This window comes from Kryptolebias marmoratus, linkage group LG4 (assembly GCF_001649575.2).
Source record: "Kryptolebias marmoratus isolate JLee-2015 linkage group LG4, ASM164957v2, whole genome shotgun sequence".
NCBI classification, from domain to species: Eukaryota; Metazoa; Chordata; class Actinopteri; order Cyprinodontiformes; family Rivulidae; genus Kryptolebias; species Kryptolebias marmoratus.
The window spans coordinates 4270510-4285587 of record NC_051433.1 but is presented as its reverse complement, the minus strand read 5'-3'; the positions used below and the strand labels follow the sequence as shown (position 1 = coordinate 4285587).

At 38.7% G+C, this 15078-nt stretch overlaps 1 protein-coding gene across 9 annotated transcripts in view; it reads right to left on the bottom strand.

Annotated features, from left to right (window-relative positions):
- The window catches only part of arhgef10la (Rho guanine nucleotide exchange factor (GEF) 10-like a), a 124765-nt gene that overhangs the window by 101569 nt on the left and 8118 nt on the right, over window positions 1–15078 (bottom strand). For 7 of the 9 annotated variants that reach the window (XM_037975324.1, XM_017408921.3, XM_017408923.3 and 4 more), the window contains exons 2-3: window positions 12597–12884; window positions 7070–7097 (exon numbers count right to left, since the gene is read on the bottom strand). In XM_037975324.1, the coding sequence (XP_037831252.1) occupies window positions 7070–7097; window positions 12597–12879 (311 nt within the window). In that variant the 5' untranslated portion in view covers window positions 12880–12884. Of the gene's footprint in view, window positions 1–3797; window positions 3869–7069; window positions 7098–10763; window positions 11076–12596; window positions 12885–15078 lie in introns of those variants that run through there. The other 2 variants (XM_017408926.2, XM_037975322.1) reach the window with 2 other exon arrangements.

The following is a 15078-nucleotide window of genomic DNA, read 5'->3' as shown; positions in this document are numbered from 1 at the left end:
CCTCCCCGAGCTTTCTACACAAATTGTACCGTTACGTCTTACGAAGCGCCTTTGAGTACGCACCGTACTGGCGAGTTTCGACTTGGCCCGCTTGCCGAGAGAGGCGGTGGAGCCACGCCGGCGGGGCGTCGGGGTCGGAGCGCGCGGGTAGGGGCGGAGCGTGGGGGGCTTGGAACCCGTTGATAACTGCTTGCAGTTCTAGTTTTATATTATTTTTAGATTATAATAAGTTGTGTTTCTGAGTGAAACTTTTAAAACAACCTTTAAAGTTAAAGAAAACGTTATCCTGCCATCCCTCACTTTCCTCTGATTAGTGACATCTTTAGATGTATATCTTGTGCTGATGTTAAGCATTTTTTATTAAAATTTGTTTTAAAAATTACAAAATGCCTCATGCCTGTCGTTGGAAGGAACTTGTTCTGGTGTGCTGTCAAATCATTATCTATCAGGCCTGCAGCTTCCTGCACTCATGGCTGTTTTTTGTGAATGAAAACAGACTCCATAACATCGCAGGGGAAAATCTTGTTGACACAGCTATTACGGAGCCTGTGTTGATGCTGCCAGAGAGTTTTTGTCCTCCCCCACACGACTGATAATATGACAGCATCCAGCATACAGGAGAGTCCCATTTACACTAATTAAATCTGTCCTTCTTTATAACATCGGCGAGCCACTGGTGCCGGAGACAAAGACAACTTTCCAGGTGAATTGCTTTAACTTGGGACAGTTCGGAGAAACATCTTCAGACTTTTAGTTTACAGCCTTTTTGTGTCTTTTACAGCAGAAAGAAAACATCCAGAATACTGAAAGGTGGCATTCAGAGCATGAAGATCTGACAGTCACATATTTATACTCAGATAACTCAGAAGACCCTAACAATCTGCTCCAAAATGTTTTAAAAATTAAAAACCTTTCATTCCTTACTATAAGGAATGAATATCGCCCATCGCCTTTCATGTCACAGTTTTACACTAAGATCATCTTATGTTGAGAAATAACAAGGTTTTTTGTTAACATTATGTTTGAGCTGCACGATATTAGAAGAACTTGCAATGTCTAATATTATTGTTTAATATTGCATTTTTTGCAACACCAAATTTAAGCTCAGTATCTGTAAAAATGACCAATCATAGTCATTTTTCTGAAGGCTAATGTCACCACAGGCTACAGTCGTACAAGCTAAACTGCGGTGGCCATTTTGAAATATGTTGACTCCAAAAGTTAATCAGATAGGTGCACATCCAATGGTTAATTTCCAAAAGTTTAATTAAATTCCTTTCAGTCATTTATGAGATATTTTGCTGACAGTACAGGCAATCTCACGCACAGATATGGGCAAAAACATTATCACTCCAGTGGTGGGCAATAAAAAGTATTTGTGATTTTAATATTGTATATTTCAGCTCAAACAGCGTAAATCTCTGGGAATACTACAGCCCCAGTCCTAAATGTGGGTTTGCTGTGGTTTTATATGTGAAAGAAGACATACCACGGTGTCAGAAAGTCATATTAGAGGTACTGATAACAGTCATTTGGTTCTGCAGCGGTGTCAAGCTACCAAGACAGCTTAGTATTACTCTGCTGCGTTCTCTATGATGCAGGAAAATTCATCTCCATCTGAACGATAAAACTCATCTCCACCCACGTAAAAACAAAAAAGAACTATTTGTCAGCACACGTCTAACGATAAACTGATCTCTTGTCATTAAAACTGCCTGGGTGGAAAAAAAAGAGCGTCTCCAGAACAATGGCGATACGCCGCCCGTCTGCCTGACTGCACGCATTCATGTCAGGTTTGAGTGATTTGAGCGGCATGACTATCGATCCAGGTGTATTTTTGCACACCCCTTCACAACTTATCTCAGCCTATAAGCCCTAGTGAGTCATATAGCTCAAGGAGAGAGGGAGGGAATCCTTTTTTAATGCAAATGACACAGCCCGGGGAAGAGCGCAGCCTGAAGTGGGAGCTGCTTGAATGCAAATCTCACACTTCCATCTGTTTCCATTCCCTTCAGCAGGCACGCCAGGGCTTTACCTGCTTTGCCCCCTCATTTCTCAGGGGGAATAGATGTTCTTTAAAACTGCATGAGCATTGTGCTGACCGTACTGAAGCTGGGATTGTCCTCCGGTCATAAATCTGCTCCATAAACATCTGCCGACTTGTCATATTGCGCTGCTGTCACGCTGCACTCACTGTTACTGCTAAACATCTCCTATACGTGTACTCTAACATATTTCATTTGTGACATCTCATTGAGTTTGTAAACAAGATGGTTATCACCCGCCATCAACGGCAAAGCAAGAGCAAAAATGTACATCTCATGAACCGGTGGACAGATTTCAATGAAACTCTTAGAAAGTAATGACTGAACGAACATCTATAACTAATTAACTTTCCAAGTCAACCTCATTCAAAATGGCCACCCCAACTGTGTAACCTTAGCAAACACAAAAATGGCTATAATTCAGTCAATTTCACAGCTATAGAGCTCAGATTAGGCGTGGTAGTAGCCGAGAGTCATCCCCAACACATATTCTAAGAACTAACTGATCGGACGAGATCCGCTTTTAAAACATTGCCATTTACTATTGAAGTCAACTATCTGTCTGTTAGCAAAATACCTCATGAACCACTGAATAAATTTTAATAAAACTTTGGGAAAACAATAATTTGTTGTACGTCTACAAGTGACTGCATTTTGGAGTCAACCCAGTTTAAGATGGCCACCACAACCAACTGAGTTACGAAACACAAACTTTTCTACAGTTTGGCTAATTCCACAGATATTGAGCTAAAAATCTGGTGTGGTAGTAGTAGTAGTAGTAGTAGTAGTAGTAGTAGTAGTGGTATTAGTAGTGGTACTTTGAGAATTAACACATCTCATGAGATGTGGGGGCGGTGGCCATCTTGGATTAAAACTCTGTCATGAAAGGCAGCGAGCGATATGCATTTCTTCAAGGAACAGTAGGCCTTTAAATTTTTTATTCTTTTGCAGTTTTCATTTTTTTATTTTGCTTTCTAAGCTTTGCCAGCTGAGGCAACAAAGTGAAAAGTCTTCAGATAAAGTTGCTGTAAAAAAGAAATGCTTTCTCTCCTTTTCTGAGGCACTTCAGACAAGTCAAGGTCAAAAGAGTAAACCCAAGGAAAAAAACTGTACAATATTTTACAACGTTTTTTTTTGTTTTTTTTTTAAGTAAAATGTATGTTTTCTAAGGTCAGGGCTGGGTAAAAGACAAGCATTGGTGCCATGTTGTCATGGTATCCTTTGTGTTAATCTGGTTTTTGTAAAGCTCTGCACCATCTGTTTAATGAAAACTATTCATCAAGAGGTTAAAAACTGATGTTTGCATCAAACAATAGCGTTCACATAAAACCTCCAGGAGAGAAAAGCTTCCCCGAGCCTAATAACTGTAACGGGCTGAGGCGCCGTCTTTGCAAAGTTAACAAAAACCCACATTTCTGCAATAACAATCGCAAAGTAATTTTGGCAGTATTATTCTAAAACTGCTGACAGATCTGGGGGATGTGCTGACAGTCTTAACACCTAGATTGTGGAAAGTGCTATTGATAGCTCTCCTTTTAAAGGCCAGACTATTGACTAAAGCAAAGGGGAAATGTGCACTCAGCAGAAATCTGCCAGCACGAGAAATTACAGAGACCTCACAGGGACTTTATCGCACAAACACACACAAACAAAACGCACAAGCACGCGCAGTGTGTATATGCACTCAGCAGAATTAGTCTCACACACACACACATGCAGGCAGGTTAACACCTGTGCAGAATTCTAGCTCACCCATTTCAGCACAGGAAAGCCCACAGGAATCCAAACCCTGAAGCTAACTATGTGTCAAGATTTCTGAGCACACTTCCTTAAAGTACAGGAAGGGGTGGGGGATGGTGGAAAAATCAAATTTAGTGCTCCCGCATGTTTTTACCAAATATGTCAGAAAAACGGGAGAGATCCTTTTAATAAGGTCTGATCCAGGAGGTGTTTTTAAACAGTTTTAGACTCATCAAAAATAAACAAACATGGAAAATAAACTAAATATTGAAGAAAAATGGTGGAAGCTACAAAAACTTTTAAAAAATGAATCTGAGTTTATTTGAATTTAAGTGTCGTGATTCAGATTGTTTGGGGAAATTGAACAGAATAGTTGATTTTACTACAAGATAAAACATTCTTAGGACTAAATCAACCAATCAGCTCCAGGGCTGCTGCTGCTGCTGCTCGGCTCGATGACTTTGAACGCTGACCTCCAGGAAGGTAAAAAGATGGTTGCTCTTGATGGATCAATAAAGTATCACATGATCGTTTCAAGTGCTGAGGCCCTGAAACAAACTGCCGTCTTGGTTTTCTCCAAGATGACGACAAACTGTTTATTGCTGAGGTCATTTTAGTAATAAAAAATAAATAAATAAATATTATTTTTTTGTTTCAAGACACATTAACCATCAACATGAGAAACAAAATATGTTTCTTACTTTAAGATTTATTTCTTTTTTGCAGGTCTTTATGACATCTCAATTAATCTAAGCCAAAATAAAATTTACTGTATGTGTCATGAAATAATGCAGTTTGTTTCCATGTTTCACCTTGAGATGTTGAGACATCTGTGTCCTTATGGTGCTGCATACCTACAGGTGCTTGTTTTCAGCTCTACAGGCTGATTAGCCCATTCTCCGGTTTGAAGGCTGACAGACGTGTGTTTTAAACGATGTGAGAAGACATAAGACACCTTGAAGCAACGCTAACAGGAGACCGTGGGAGCTGTCACTCATTCTGTCATACATGCAGTCCTGAGAAGATTTCTAATCAGCACAAGGTGATTTATTGCAAGTGTTTCGTTCTTAGAGGGGCTTAAGAAAGGTTTTAGCTACCTAAATACAAACTGATGGAAATTTATTTATTCAACTCAAAGCACCGACATATAAAACCCAGTAAGGCAACTGGTTCATCCCCGACACCGTGACCCAGTTTATAGGAATCATTTCACTGGTAAACTGTACCGTACAAAACAATGGGCTGAAATTTTTACAACCCCAATACTAGGTTGAGATGTTGTGTAAAATGTGAATACAAACTGAATGCAATTATTTGTAAATTACATCAACCCATATTTCATTTATTATGGGACAACAAAAGGCTGTAAATATAAGTGGCTCAACTAAGAAACAGCTGGAGGACAATTTTGCAGCAAATTAGTTTAATTGGCAACAGGTTAACAAAAGGACTGGGTAAATTAAAAAAAAGAGTATTTTAGAGGCTGAATCTCTCAGAAGCAAAGATGGGCAGAGGTTAACCAGTCTGCAAAACATCTAAAAACAGTGGAACAAGTTCAGGATAATGTTCCTCAATGGAAAGTTAGGAAGACCTTGAATATCCCATCATCTACAGTCTACTATATCATCAAAACGTTTGGAGAAATTTCTGAGGTCAAAGGTCAAGGCTGAAAGTCAGTATTGGATGTTGGTGATCTTCTGCATTAAAACCAGGTTCTGGTTCTGCTCAGGAACACTTCCACAGGTCATTGTCTGTAAACACAGCTCACCGTGCCGTCCACAAAAGCTGCTTAAAGCTCTATCAGGCAGAGAAGAAGCCAGATGTGAACACCATCCAGAAACGCTGCCGTCTACTCTGGACCAAAGAGGAGAACTGTTCTGAGGTCAGACGGGTCCAAACCACGGAGGAGAGGGACCATCCAGGTTGTTATCAGCACACAGTTCAAAAGCCTGCCTCTCTGATTGTATGGAGGTGCATTAGTGTTTCTGGCATAGGAATACACAAATGGTACGGCACCACCAATGAAGAAAAATGTATACAGGTTTTAGAACAACATATGTTCCCATTCAGCAAAATAAATAAATAAATATTATTAATCCAGCAACTGTTCTCCTCAGTTCCTAGAAGTTTACAGACGGGTTAAAAAGAGGAGATGCTTCACAGTGGGAAACTTGGCCCATTCCCAACTTTTTTGGAGATGTGTTGCTGCCACAAAATTTAAATTGACCTTAACATTTTCCAAAATATGATATTTTTTCTTAGTTTAAATTTATTATGTTTAATGTATTTCATCCATCCATGCCTTTTCTTTACCAGCTTATCCTTATCAGGTCACAGAGAGCTGGCGCCTGTGTCCAGCAGTCACTGTGTGAGAGCCAGGGGACACCCTGGACAGGTCACAAGTCCATCACAGGGACACATAGAGACACATGGGACAATTTAGAGTTACCAATGAACCTAACATGCATGTTTTTGGTCTGTGGGAAGAAACCAGAGTAAACCCACGTGAGCACAGGGAGAACATGTAAACTCCACCCAGAAAGGCCCCAGGACGGGAAGTGATCCTGCAACCTTCTGGCTTCTAACCACTGCTCCACCCTATTGAGCTTCATTGTAAATACGATTTGGGTTTATATGATTTATAAACATTTGCATTTGTTTCTTGTTTACATTTTACACAACATCCCAGTTTTTCTGAAATCGGGGTTGTACATTTCTCACCAGAAATAACTTGAATTCATTCTTAAAAACAAGTGCATTTAATTTAGATTTGGAAAAGTGGTTCTGTACAGAGAAAATCCCGTAGAACCGGTATGTAAATATGCTTCAGCTCGTTGGAAATTTTTTTTTTATAACATATGAAAAGGGAAAAGGAGAGTAAAAGGCACATAATGCATTGTATGTAAAACGCTCTAAAATGGAACTTAATACATTTGAATTTGCCTGAAAGATTCACTCAAACACTCCATAAACATAAATAAGACTGATCTTACATGTTGCATGCATGATTATAAATTATGCAACCCTGTGATTTCCCACTAGAACTCCATCAGCAACATCGTTTTATATGTGACACACCATCTGGCAGCTAAATACTGAACAAACAGATGTAGCGTAGCACCACAGTCTCTCCTAACCACCGTGGAACATTTGGATTGAGCGTAAGCATGGCATTATCTCAGGCGTAAAGTCATAACACTGATGTGCTGCGGTGCTGGGCTTATTTTATGCACCACCCCTTAGTAATTTTCTCCATTCTGTGATAGGAGTCAGAGGCAACTTACCAGCTTGGTGACTCAGCAGCTGGAACATCTGTAAAAAGAAGGAAACAGCAATAATGAGTCAAACTTTTCCTAATTGTTTTAGCTAGGAACAACTTTCCCAGTTTAAAAGTCCAATTTTTGATTCTCTATTGCTCTTTCTTTAAAAAACCAACAAAAAACATGTGAAAAGTATAAAATAATCATGAACATTGTGGTAAAAAAATAAACTAGTCAAACAGTATTTGTCAATCTGGCATATTTACACAGCTAACATTCAATGTTTAGTGATCTCGCAGCAAAGGTATGCACAAGAAAGATGATGTTAAGCAAATCCTCTCAATGATTTTCTTTGTACCCCGTCAAGTAAACTCATGTCATCTGGTGAGGGAGGCTCCTCAGTCCCAGCTACTCTCAGCCCTAAATTACATAACCTCCACTCCACATTATTATCATCGCCCAGAATCCCCCCACGCATCTCCACAGCCCACTTAACAGATTACCGCGCATGGACATGGTAGAAAAGCATTTTAATTAAACACTAATTGCTTCACTTTGTCCAACAGAACTTCTCCAAGACCTAAATCTCCTGCTTTATCTGGCCGTGTAATTAGCAGCCACTGTTTGGCAACATTCTCCAGGTGGTAAATAGATCATACTTAGACATAACTTCATCCAATTAAGGGGAAAGTTAACTCTTCTCTCTAACGCTCTCTGCCTCAGGCATTAAAGAAATCCTGTTAAGTAGAGATTAAAACCACATACAATTGAGTAAAGTCACTCACTGGTATAGAAAATTGATCATATTACATAAAAAAACATTAAATTCAGATTTCAGAGCCAGTTTATCCAAGAGAACTGACTGTACCAAGGTGAAATAAATGGTTTTTTAATTGCTATGCCCAGTAGCAGTTTAATGACAATGTGCATGCTTCAAAGAAAGTGTGGATTTTAGCTAATTATCACTATTCTAACCACCCCGTATCAAAATTATTTACACTGATAAAAACCAAACAGTGTTCAATCAGCTGTGAAAGTCCATTCACAGTGGCGGAAAATAGCATAGTAGAGTTTGTCTTTATGGATAATTAAGTAGCACGTTTTTTATTTTTATAGTTCTATTGTCGCTAAAAGAAGTGGAGGTCAGTTTGGAGTACTCAAAGCCCCCGCTGTCCACCCACACAGATGTTTCCACAAGCTGCCGATGATCCTTCAGTTTATGCTACTTTGTACTTCCACAGAGCTGTCACTTTCAGAGAATTTCAATTTAGAAATTCTTCTTGGCTGAAATGAAACATGAACCATCACTCCTCATATGAAGCTTTGTTCCTAAAACATATAATCAGTTTTCTTTTTTAACCAAGCCTGCAAAAGAGGCCTTGCAAAATGACTGGAGTTATAACAAGTAAGGTGGTGGTCCACTGAATTCTCTGTGATGTTTTCACTGAGTTAACAATAAGGAAGCCCCAGTCTGATCTCCAGTGTCAGGGACCAACCAAGGCGTTTTAATTGATCGGTAATCATACTTGACCCAAGTTTTTAATGTTTTATATCAACAGCATTCAGTGTAATTATAGAATATAATTACAGATATACAGACCTACAGATGTTATGTCTTTTTCTTGTTTGTTTTAGTTTTGTTTATTTTTGATAATTGGTCATTTTTAAATGAGCTGCAGAAACAGTTATTTTTATTTCTGCATGGAAAAACCTTTGGGATGTCAAGCTCATATAAATCATTCATTTTTATTATTGTAATGTACTTTTAGGCTGTAGTTTGCAACTGTGGGCTGTCAAAAGATACAAACATTAGTGACAGTAGGACTGCGGTGCAGTTCTTTAGCACTGCTGCCTTGCAGGATGGGTCCCGGGTTTGAAACTTAGCTGAGATCTTTTTAAATGGAGTTTGCATTTTTCCCAGGTACGCATGGGTTTTCTCCAGGTACTCTGGTTTCCTAAACATGCATTTTAGGTTAATTGGCAATTCTGAGGCAGCACAGAAGAGCAGTGCTTCAAGCTGTCACATCACATCCAGAAGGTTGCAGGTTCACCTACCACCTGGGGCCTTTTTCTGTGAAGTTTGCACATTTTCCCCGAGCATACGTGGGTTTTCTCCAGTGTTCTCCCACAGACCAAAAACATTCATGTAGATTAATTTGACAACGCTAAATTGTCACGAGGTGTGAGGGAGAGTGTGAACGGATGTCTGTCTCATTTGTCTCCAAGTGTCCCTGTGATGGACTGGAGACCTGTCCAGGGTGCACATGACTGCTGGAGAAAGGCACCAGCTCAGAAAACGCACATTTCCTAATCTTTCAAGAAGCCAATTGTTAGTGGATTAAAAAAAACATCAATTAACCAGCATTAGCTACTTTGTGTCAGAAACAAAGGGCAGCAAATTATACTTATTCACTCGCAACTCTACAAGTTACTAATCATCTACTTTTATATTGAAATGATTATTGTTTTCCACCTACGTGAAGTCACATTTTTTTCTCTCACCAACACAAACACATGGAAAAGGGGTCTTCAAGTGTGCCAAAAAAATTGCAAGATACTATGAAGAAACATATTGTTTTTACTTCTTTCATTACACAAGAGCTGTTTGTCACATTTTGTTTTCTGCACTTGGCACTACTCTTGCCTGAGTAGCTTTGGCTTAATTTGGTGAAAAAGCTGATCTGTACATTCAAATCTGGCATCATTCTGGCATCATTGACAGAATTTATCTCTGTCAAGGAAAATGATAACAGATTCTTTCACTCGAACAATAATTTCACCTGATGCACAACATCAGCTCAAATTCCTGCGTAATGAAAGTAATTGCATTTTGTGTAAGTTCAAGACTGTCCACAAATAGCTCTGCAGTACCTTCATATAAGATGGTAATTAGCACGCTAACATTGTGCCAAAATCTGATTTCTTCCAAAAGACACCCACAGTTTTTGGCCTGTTCAACTACAACCCAAATATAAAATGTGTTTCATAAAATTATTCATAAAGATTTGCTAAAAAGTTGTTAAAACATGTTTTTGTTAACTCATGAAAAGATATATTTATCATTTGTTATTTAGACTAGAAATAGTCGTTCATAATGAGAACCACCTCAGAAAATACTAAGTTCTCCAAGTACTCCAATATGACAGACAATAAAAATCAGTAGTACACGCTTACAAGCAGTGACGGTTTGTTGTGCTTAATTTCTACTGTGCGTTTCTGCATGCCTGTTTTATTAAGAGTGCTGTCAGAGTGTAAGAGACAAAGGTGAGCAGTTACCATGGTGACTCTAATGAGTCAAACCTTTAACATTTCTTTTGCTCTTGTTTCTCCGCAGCTTTCATGCAGTTTATGCATACATCCTCTTAGATTGTTACAGTAGTAGGTCCCAAACTAGTACCGGGCTTAAAAATACAAAGTTGATGTACGTTGGAGTTCCAGGCAGTACAGTATCTGCATCAGCAACTTTCAAAACTTAGTTCTGAATTTTCTTGTTATTCATATTAACACCAAAGACTGCAGAGACAATGTTACAGTGTAAAAGAGAGAAAGGAAAGAGTCCCTGCTTCACATAATGAAGATAAAATGAGTATGAGCTGACATTTTTAAAGCTGTGTGTGTGTAACATCTTTTAATGTTGATTCGGGTTGTTAGCAGAATTAGCTCAGTCAGCATCACTAGCAGCAGTCTGTGCATTCCTTCGGTGGTAAATCCAGCCTACCTTGCCTTGAAGTTTTCCAACAGGCTGCCAACATTTCCAAACTCAACATGTTTGATGATAGACAGAAGTTAAGCTCAGCCACTTGTTTGTCGTCTGTTTAACCCTCTTGTTCTGCTCCTCCATAAGCCACCTCTGTCAGCTCTGCAGAGTTTTCTCCTCAACTGTTAAAACTGCAACAATCCATCACACACTCTGCTTCTTAAACATTTCCTCGACACACATTGCAAGTAATTGTCCTGCTTGTTTCTGTTAACATTAAAATATCTCCAAAGGAGGCCGTTGTGAACATGCAGACCCCTCGCTCTGCAGCAGACGCTCTGCGCCGTCTCTCTCTCTGTCTCTGCAGGCTCAGGTGACAAGCTCCGCCTGGATGTCTAAAGTTAACTTTAGAAAATCTGATAAACAAACCCATCTATTTATAAAAGTACAGGATATATTTTAAGATCAAACTGTGTAACAAGACCCTGGCTGTAAGCTTAAACTTCAAATGCAAACTGCAGCAACACAGGTGTGAATCGGTGAATGGATCGGTGACCTCGGCCCGATATCTGATCCAAGAATGATGTCAGTATCTGAGGCCCACAGCATTATTGGATCAGACTGGACCAACTCACAACTTGAGAGTATTAGAATCTAACCATGATAATACTGGGTATCTGTATCAAAAGCTGTAAATGCTCCACACTTACAGTATAGAGCAGCTTTATCCTCTCCAGGTTCTGCAATGAACTTTACAATATATCTCATCCACCCATTCACACACACACACACACACACACACACATTTAGTGCTTTCTACATTATAGTCTACACTCTATATACAGCACGTTTTATATTCACACTCATACAGTGATAAACGTTTCGGGGACAGTTGGGGAACACTTTGGCACGCTGTTAGGGCTGGGGATTGAACCCTCCATCCTCTGACTGAAAGAAGACCACTTTACCACAGGGCCAAAGCTGCAAAAACACAGCCGGGTTCTAACGCCAGATCCTCTAAATGTGCTCCATCAATAAATCCAGTTGCCCAAATTTCAACAAAGCGTGATGTCAATATTCTTTCTAATCACCACCTGAAGTAACTCCACCCTGTCGGCTGGGATGATGCTTCTACGTCTGCTTTACAGAAAATGTGAGTCGAGTCACATTAAAAGTGACATAAAATGACACAAGTTAAACGTGTCAGAACAAAACGAGTTGTGTCATTTACATAACTCGTTTTGTTCATAGATTGGGCCAATGAGGCAAACTTTTAAACGGCTTTTGCTGTGCTGTCAACCTGAAGGCCTCTGCAGGAGCAGCGGAGGAGTCTCTACTGACAGCAGAGTCTGTGAGATGGAGGAGAAGACTGAGGCAGTATGTAGAGCTTTAACAAGATACGATCTTCTGTTCATTTAATGAATCCAGTAACCCGAAGCTCACTGAGCTCAGTTTGGGGAAGGCAGAAAGTTATTTTGAAGGTTTGTAAATTAAGTCAGAACCTTCAGACTAAACACAGAGAAGTTTTTACCAACATTTACTCATCCAGGAATGGAGTCAAGACTGATTTTGTGATATTTCACCAAACAACTAAATCAGTTCTCTGATGGGAAGTTTATCAAAGAGTGAGAATATGACTCATTACTCATTAATTGTTTGGTAATAGTTTGTTTTTTTCTGCATTAAATCTTCCACTCATCAAGTACTTTTTACTTGGTAAAGTTCTGAGTTCAACCTTATTGTAAAAGATCTCAGAAAACCGTCCACTGCTGCTAACAGACACACGGTTTTATCAGCAGCCAAGATTCATTCAGCCTGAGTCTAAATAATATATTATTCCTAAAAATGAGTTACCTGTGGAGGGATTTGAAGCTGCGGTGCTCTCTGGTCCAGCAGGAGGTGCAGATTTAATAAGCTGTGTGCCGTCTGCGGCTCTTTGTAAAACACCGCCTGGTGTCTCGCTGGACTCATTTTTTGTCATCTGGGAAAGCTTGACACAGTCCGAGGTGATGTCTTTACTGTCCTCCAGAGTTTTCTCCTCCTCCTCGCTGTCCTCAAACACAAACTCTTCGCCTTGCTCTTCATCATCCTCCTCTTCATCCTCCTTAGGGGGCTGGTGAGACATCATGGCAGACATAATTGCTGAAAGAGAGTCAACATTAAGTATTAATACACTGTCAAAAAATGTGTTGGAAAAGGAAAAAAAAGTCTGGAAGAACAAAAAGCAACGTACAAACAAAAAAGGATTTTCACTAAATTATTCAAAATATAATTTTAAATTAATGTTTATCTGTGGTAAAATATGTTAAATTATTTTACAACCTTTAACTTTTCAAGACAGTTAGAAAAAGAGAGTTTTAACCAGTGAAATTGGTTTTAATTGTTTAATTGTTGTTTTTTTGCCTGTCAGAGACAAAAAGAAACTCTTGTACAAAATATAATCGCCTTACATTTAGTAAAAACAAATTAACATAAAAGCACTGATCTCCGGAAATTAAAGCCTTGAATGATGACATCCACACAAAATAACTCATTTCAAAAACAATCTGCAATTTCAGATGCAATTACAGAAAATGATGTCTTTTAATGCTTTTAATGACAGTGATATTATTTATGTGAAGTCCAGGTTTGAAATACTTTAATTACTGCTTCACTACAAATCATAAGAAGTAAAACACTTCACTGGAACCTGCGACTGATAAGAAGCAAAGTGAAGCCATAAAACATCCTGCTTTGGCTTCTGCTCTTTGTTTGACTGGATTTATTTGGTTAAAGGCAAAAAAAGGTAAATAGACTGGAAGCCTGGAATGTTCTCTTATCTCTGTAAACATGCCAAAGCTGCTTAACTAAACAGCCACATGGAAAAACATTTAGGATAAAAAAATCTGTTTTACTAAACAATATGAACTGTTGACCCTCAGGATAATTAATAAAAACAGTCAGTACATGAAACATAAAAACATGTATAAAAACCTGTGCTGAACAACTTCTGAACTTCTGAACTATAATTAAACTAATTTAACATTTCCTTTACATTTCAGGCGTCAGCAGCTAAATTTAATCAAAGTAACAAACACAGGGCAGTTATACAATCACTGATCATTCAAGAATAAATTAAAGAATTTAATGTTATAAAGCTGATTTATCTGGGAGGGTAATTGTATCTTACCAATTAAAACCTGCATCACAGCAATCTTGATATTAAAAAATAAGTATAATGACTGGGAACGCATATTCACTCAGGGTCCAAGAAAACATTTTTTGTAAAATGCAAAATCACCTTTTAGAGACTTTTCTAAGCCTTGTTATGGTGTTGTGCTTGTGCTAATGCAAATGACTAAATGTTTAAATATGCAGATCTCAGCGGTTCAGCACATTAAACCATCAGCAATTTACTAAATGTGACAAATAATATTTCTTAACGGGAAAAAAAAGGGTTCCTCCATTTTCTTTGCCAACTCCAACGGTCACTAGGCAAGACGCAGGGTACACCCTGGACCCGGTCCATCACAGGGCCACACACACACACATGCACACACACACACACACACACACACACACACACACACACACACACACACACACACGACAAACTCAGTCCTCAGCTGGGAGCCAAAGCTGACCAGCTGGTCCAACATGCAGTCCTGGATAAGTTCTTCTTTCTGTCTAAACTACTATAATATTTGATGATTCCATCCAGTTTCACATCCATTTGTTAACTTTTTTTTCAGAACTTGTGACATAAATAGTCGCTGTGTCTTCATTTGACGTGCTATTCTTTTAATTCTCCTAATGAATTGATAAAAATGTGTTTCTGTTACTTTAACGCTAAGGTCTCCAGAGATGGACATTTTTAAATTTTCATTTAACAAAAACTGTCTGGAGCTGACCCCATAGTTTATGTAGTTTAAATGATTTCAGTCTTCTTTAGCTGACTCACACATAAAAAACACAGATTTCTACTCACACAAATAAAACAATAAAACACTGAGTTTGCACCTAAATAACAACAAATAACAAATAACTCATGTATATTATTAAAAACAAACGCTAATAGTAATGTATAGTTTTGCTGTGGTTACTATGTAGTCATAGAAACTACTTTTGTTTTTGTACATTTTCATAACAAAAAGGGCATTTTCCATGATAAAATCCTGTTTATTAAATATCTGCAAACAATTGTCTTCTTACTTTTTATTTTCTATGACATGCAGATTGTTTCTCTGCATGTTAGTGTCACTCCTGGATCCAACATCTGCTTTTGATTTCCAGCAGCTGTAAAATGCTTTCTGTGCTGCAACACAGTTGGACCTGACAGGGAGTTTGTCCAGTTTCC